Source organism: Aquarana catesbeiana, linkage group LG11 (assembly GCF_042186555.1).
Source record: "Aquarana catesbeiana isolate 2022-GZ linkage group LG11, ASM4218655v1, whole genome shotgun sequence".
Lineage (NCBI taxonomy): Eukaryota > Metazoa > Chordata > Amphibia > Anura > Ranidae > Aquarana > Aquarana catesbeiana.
In genome coordinates, this window is record NC_133334.1 from 280,606,678 (window position 1) to 280,613,314 (window position 6,637).

Consider the following 6,637-nt stretch of genomic DNA (forward strand, 5'->3'; position numbering starts at 1 on the left):
ACACTGACTCAGACTACAGTGTTCCCCAATCCTAAAGGACTGTGTCTCATTCTAGAGTGCCTCTACTTTTGTGGGGATACGGTCATTGTAGGGTCCCTCTCTGCCTTTGGTGGTCACTAAGACTCTAGGGGGTCTCTACTTTTGGGGGACGGCACAGTCATTCTAGCATGACTAATTCTGGGGCACACTATTATTTTAGGATGACTCTACTTTTGGGAGTCTGCTTCATTCTAGGGTGCCTCTCTACTTGGGGGGGGGCACAGTCATTCTAAGGTGCCTCTCTAATGGGGGGGGGGCACAGTCATTCTAGGGTGCCCCTACTTTTGGGGGGGGCACAGTCATTATAGGGTGCCTCTCTACTTGGGGGGGCACAGTCTTTCTAGGGTGCCTCTACTTTTGGGGGGGCACAGTCATTCTAGGGTGCCTCTACTTTTGGGGTGGGGCACAGTCATTCGAGGACTAATTTTGGGGCCTGCTATCATTCTAGGGTGACTACTTTTGGGAGCCTGCTTCATTCTAGGGTGCCTCTCTACTTGGGGGGGGGCACAGTCATTCTAGGGTGCCCCTACTTTTGAGGGGGCAGTCATTCTCGGACTCTCTTTTTGGGGCACGCCATCTGGTGGAAACTCTCATTCTAGGGTTTTGTTGTACTTTTGGGGGAGGGGGGGGGGGCGACATCATCATTCTATGGTGCCTGCTCACTTTTGGTGACACGGTCTCATTCTAGGGTGCATCTCTGTCTGTTGGACATGGTCTCATTCTAAGGCATCTCTCTGGATTTGGAGAACACTTCCGGTTCTGGGAGAGTCAGTCTCAATCTAGGGTGCCGCCCTGCCTCTGGAGACCAATGTCACATTCTAAGGGGTCTCTCTGGATCTTGGGGACATTTCTGGTTCTGGGGGACAATGTCATTCTAAGGGGTCTCTGATTTTGGGGAACATGGTCTCATTTGAAGGCGATTTGGGGAGACACGGTCATTTTAGGGTGTCACTGCTTCTGTGGGACACGTCTCATTCTAGGGCGCCACTTCCGATTCAGAGACGCCTCTCTGATTCTCAAGTATGCTCATTAAGGGTCACCTCTGTGATTCTGGGGGACAATGATCAAATTTGAAGCTGCTGGTCTGCATCTGGGGGACTCTGAGCCACACTGTTTCTCGAGTGTCTCTAGGTGTGAATTCCACAGTTCCTCCGAGGCTTTGAGCTCATGTGTAGATCTAGGAATACCTGTCTGAGTCTGCACCCCCCCCCCCCCCCCCCAAAGTTTTTGGGTCCCTCTTTGGTTCTGAGAAACAAGGTCTAGTTCTGGTCCCCAGTGTAGATCCAAACACCCTTATGTAGATCTCGGTCTTATTCTGGACCCCTGTTCCTTGGCTTTGGGGCCCCCCTTCAGTTCTATAAGACAGGCTAGTTCTGGGCTCCTGTCTGAACTACAGGCCCCTATTTAGATCTAGGGACCCCCCGATTCTGAGCTCCTACTTTCTAGCTTTGGGGCCCCTTTTTGGTTCCCAGAAACAAAGTATAGTTCTGGAGCTCCTTTCTGATCCAAATACCCCTGTGTACATCTATGGATCCCTGTCTGATTCTGGACCCCCACTCCTGGCTTCGGGGGCTGAAGAACAAGGGCTAAAGCTGGATACACACTATACAATCTTCTGTAGATTTTCTCTTTCAGATTTACCAAAACCATACAATATGGAGGTCAAACCTTAAGGCCCCTTTCACACTTGTGCGGCTTGTCCCGCGACTTGGGAGTGCAAAGTCTCATGACAAGTCGTACCCCAGGATTTCCAATGAGTACCATTCGTGTCTGTGTGACTTCAAAAGTAGTCCCTGCACTACTTTGATGGGAGTTCAGGTCCAAAGACCTCAAGATGACACAGACATTCCCTGAAATCGCATCAAAATCGTGGTAAAATCACGCGACTTTCAAGTGTGAAAGGGGCCTAAGAGTTTTAATTTGTATGCAATCAGGCCAGCCCTCACACTACATGGTTTTGGTAAATCTAAAGGAAATCAGACAACAAAAAGTTGTATAGTGTGTATGGGGTCCCCGATTGATCTGAACACCCCATTAGTATATCAAGAGATCCCTGCCCGATTATGGGGCCCCTTCTTGACCACGGGATTATTACCTGCGGGGCCCCTTGTCTCCTGTCCTGCGGGGCCCCTTGTCTCCTGTCCTGCGGGGCCCCTTGTCCCCTGGGGACCCCGTCTCCTGTCCTGCGGGGACCCTGTCCCCTGGGGACCCCGTCTCCTGTCCTGCGGGACCCTCTCCCCTGGGGCCCCTGTCCTTCGGGACCCTCTCCCCTGGGGCCCCTGTCCTTCGGGACCCTCTCCCCTGGGGCCCCTGTCCTTCGGGACCCTCTCCCCTGGGGCCCCTGTCCTTCGGGACCCTCCCTCCTGGGGCCCCTGTCCTGCGGGACCCTCCCTCCTGGGGCCCCTGTCCTGCGGGACCCTCCCTCCTGGGGCCCCTGTCCTGCGGGACCCTCCCTCCTGGGGCCCCTGTCCTGCGGGACCCTCTCTCCTGGGGCCCCCGTCTCCTGTCCTGCGGGACCCTCTCTCCTGGGGCCCCCGTCTCCTGTCCTGCGGGACCCTCTCTCCTGGGGCCCCCGTCTCCTGTCCTGCGGGACCCTCTCTCCTGGGGCCCCTGTCCTGCGGGACCCTCTCTCCTGGGGCCCCTGTCCTGCGGGACCCTCTCTCCTGGGGCCCCTGTCCTGCGGGACCCTCTCTCCTGGGGCCCCTGTCCTGCGGGACCCTCTCTCCTGGGGCCCCTGTCCTGCGGGACCCTCTCTCCTGGGGCCCCTGTCCTGCGGGACCCTCTCTCCTGGGGCCCCTGTCCTGCGGGACCCTCTCTCCTGGGGCCCCTCTCTCCTGGGGCCCTCGTTCTGCGGGACCCTCTTTCCTGGGGCCCCTGTTCTGCGGGACCCTCTTTCCTGGGGCCCCTGTTCTGCGGGACCCTCTCTCCTGGGGCCCCTGTTCTGCGGGACCCTCTCTCCTGGGGCCCCTGTTCTGCGGGACCCTCTCTCCTGGGGCCCCTGTTCTGCGGGACCCTCTCTCCTGGGGCCCCTGTTCTGCGGGACCCTCTCTCCTGGGGCCCCTGTTCTGCGGGACCCTCTCTCCTGGGGCCCCTGTCCTTCGGGACCCTCTCTCCTGTCCTGCGGGACCCTCTCTCCTGGGGCCCCTGTCCTTCAGGACCCTCTCTTCTGGGGCCCCTGTCTCCTGTCCTGCGGGACCCTTTCTCCTGGGGCCCCTGTCCTTCGGGACCCTCTCTCCTGTCCTGCGGGACCCTCTCTCCTGGGGCCCCTGTCCTTCGGGACCCTCTCTCCTGGGGCCCCTGTCCTTCGGGACCCTCTCTCCTGGGGCCCCTGTCCTTCGGGACCCTCTCTCCTGGGGCCCCTGTCCTTCGGGACCCTCTCTCCTGGGGCCCCTGTCCTTCAGGACCCTCTCTTCTGGGGCCCCTGTCTCCTGTCCTGCGGGACCCTTTCTCCTAGGGGCCCCTGTCTCCTGTCCTGCAGAACCTTTCCTGGGGCCCCTGTGTGCTACTACAGGACTTAGGACTCTTTTACTCCACACCCCCTCCCATGTCAAAAAGCCAGGCTCACGTGCAGCAATGCGCATGCGCACACCTCCCCCAGCCCCCTGGCAGCCCCTGCGGCCCGTGACAACTCCCAGCTCAGCCGCGGGGCCCCTCAATCAGCCCTCCTCCGGCCGTCCCCTCCTCCTCCCGGCTGTCAATGACCTGCGAATCCCGAAACTCCACCACCACGTTCTCGCTACTCCAGTGGGCCGCCATCTTTCCCCTCTCAGCGGCCACCCAGCAACAACAAACAACGTCTGACGTCAGCGCGTTCGCGTCGCATAAAAACGCCGTCACACGCTAGCGGCATGCTGGGAATCCCCCCTGTTTAGAGAACAGAAGGTGTAATATCGCTGATGGCCGCATGAGGCCGCCGAAGAGCGATACAAGTGTATGAGCGGCTGTCCTAATGAAAGAGGACCTGTCACCATGACAACATCAGCAGCCATTTTGTTACCTGGACCAATCAGAGATACAGGAGACAGTTTATTATATATAAATAAAGGATTCCTTTTATATTGTCTCCACATTTGTCTGAATATATTTGGACATTTTTTTAGAATAAAAGTAGTTTTGCTGGCGGCGGTCATTTGTGTGGCGGCTGCGATTGGTGATGATGTCACTCCTTTACCCTGTTTAGCTCCGGAAGATTTACCCCCCTTCGTGACCAGGCCATTTTTTTGCGACACGGCACTGCGTTACTTTAACTAACAAGGCGTGCGATGATGACCTTTTTTTCCCCACAAATAGAACTTTCTTTTGGCGGAATTTGATCACCTCGGCAGTTTTTATTTGTTGCGCTCTAAACAATTTTGAAGGAAAAAAAAAGAATATTTTTTACTTTCTGATATAAAAAATCCAATTAAAAAAAATGTAAAAAATCAGATTTCTTCATCAGTTTAGCCCAATACGTATTCTTCGGCATATTTTGTGGTAAAAAAATCGCAATAAACGTATAATGATTGATTTGCGCAAAAGTTATCGCGTCTACAATCTATGGGATATAATTATGGAATTTTTCTTTTTAGTAATGGCGGTGATCAGCAACTTATAGCGGGACTGCGACATTTCGGCGGATAAATTAAACACTAAGTGACACTTTTTCGGGGACCAGTGACACCAATACAGTGATCAGTGCTAAAAAAATATGCACTGTCACTGTACTAATGACACCGGCTGGGAAGAGGTTAACATCAGGGGCGATCAAAGGGTTAAATGTGTTCCTAGAGAGTGCTTTCTAACTGTGTGGGGGAGGTGCTTTAACTGTTGGAAGACAGAGATCCGTGTTCCTGCTTTGCAGAAACACAGGATCTCTACGGTCCCGACTCGCAGAACAGCGATCTGCCTTGTTTACATAGGCAGAGCGTCGTTCTGCCTCTGTCGGGAACGATCGGCGGGTCCCGGCAGACATCGGGTTCGCTGCACGTGTGCGCGCCGCAGACCCAGAACTGCAGGATCTGTACCTGTATGTGATTCTGCGCACAGGAGCCGCTGCCCTGCAGAAAATGTACGTGGGGGGCGGTTGGAAAGAAGTTAAAGGGTTAATTCCCCCTGTACCAAAAAAACTTGAAATTGCACTGAAAGTGCACTTGGAAGTGCAGTTGCTGTAAATCTGAGGGGAAATCTGAAATGAGGGGAAGCTCTGCTGATATTATTATCCAATCATGTGCAAGTTAAAATGCTGTTTTTTATTTTCCTTGCATGTCCCCCTCAGATCTCCAGCGACTGCACTTCCTAGTGCGCTTTGAACTTGTAGTTTGTACTTGTAGTGCAAAGTGGATTTGCCTTTAGTAAATAACCCCCAATGTGTCTTAGCAACAACCTAACAGGCAGAATGGGATAATGCCACATCAGAAAGTTTTTCAGTCAGGCTTCATGAGGTACCTAGATGGTCTACACCTATAGAAAGAACATTATTACCAGGTTAATACCCCTTTACACAAAAACTGCTTATGCAGATAAAGGGTCTGTAATGCAGATAAGGGGTCTGTAATGCAGATAAGGGGTCTGTAGATAAAACAAACTGTGAAGCTCTGACTAAAGCTGTATAAAGCCCTTACTATAGGTGAAGGCCATTTATGTACCTCCTGAAGCCTGACTGGAATACTTCCCCCCACCCCCCACATCCTGCCTGGTTGCTAGGACGTTGCTAAGAAATATTGTCCTTCCTATAGGTGTAGGCCTTCTATGTACCTCATGAAGCCTGACTACCAGAGATGCCCCCCCCCCCCATTTTGCTTTGTTGCTGGAACGTTGCTAAGACACTCTCAGTTATCACTTCTCACCTCCTCCATCACAGGAGCGAGCTGTCAGACTCTGAGCTCAGAGCTGCTGCATCAGGGGGGAGAGAAAGAGTATGTGAGGAGGATAAATCAGAGAAAGAGCGCCCTCCTGTGATGGTAAAATTGAGCCTTAATGACTAGGCCTCACTTAGCAACATCCTAGCAACAAGGCAGAATGGGATGACACTATCTCTGGGAGTATTCTAGTCAGGCTTCATGAGGTACATATATAACCTACACCTACAGCAAGTGCAGTATTTCTTAGGCAATATGTCTTAGCAATGTACTAGCAACAAGGCAGGATGGGAATGATGCCATCTCTGGGAGTATCTCAGTCAGGCTTCAGGAGGTAAATGAGCGACACCTATAGCAAGGGCAAGGTTCAAAGGGTCAGTTCACCACTGCAAAAAAAACAAAAAAACAACACTGCCTATGCATGTCAGGGGCGCCTTTAGATAAAAACAAACTCAGCAGTTCAGACTAAAGTTGAATAATACCTTTGCTATAGGTGTAGGCCATTTACACACCTCCTGAAGCCTGACTGGAATACTCCCAGGGTGTTGCTAAGTGAGGCCTAGTCATCACTGCTCTCTTTCTCCATCACAGGAGCGAGCCCTCAGACTCTGAGCTCAGACCTAATGCATCAGGGGAGATACAGAGCCTGTGAGGGGGTTTGACTCAGAGGAAAAACTCACTTCTAGAAAGATGGAGGTGAGCAGTAATAACTAGGCCTCACTTAGCAACATCCTAGCAACAAAGCAGAATGGAATGAGGAC

The 6,637-nt window shown here is 53.0% G+C and overlaps 1 protein-coding gene across 5 annotated transcripts in view; it reads right to left on the reverse strand.

Moving 5' to 3' along the window:
• WDR59 (WD repeat domain 59) overlaps window positions 1-3,858 on the reverse strand; it is a 112,333-nt gene extending 108,475 nt beyond the window's left edge. For all 5 annotated transcript variants that reach the window (XM_073605924.1, XM_073605922.1, XM_073605925.1 and 2 more), the window contains exon 1: window positions 3,742-3,858. In XM_073605924.1, the coding sequence (XP_073462025.1) occupies window positions 3,742-3,795 (54 nt within the window). In that variant the 5' untranslated portion in view covers window positions 3,796-3,858. The remainder of the gene's footprint in view (window positions 1-3,741) is intronic.
• Window positions 3,859-6,637: the final 2,779 nt, after the last annotated feature.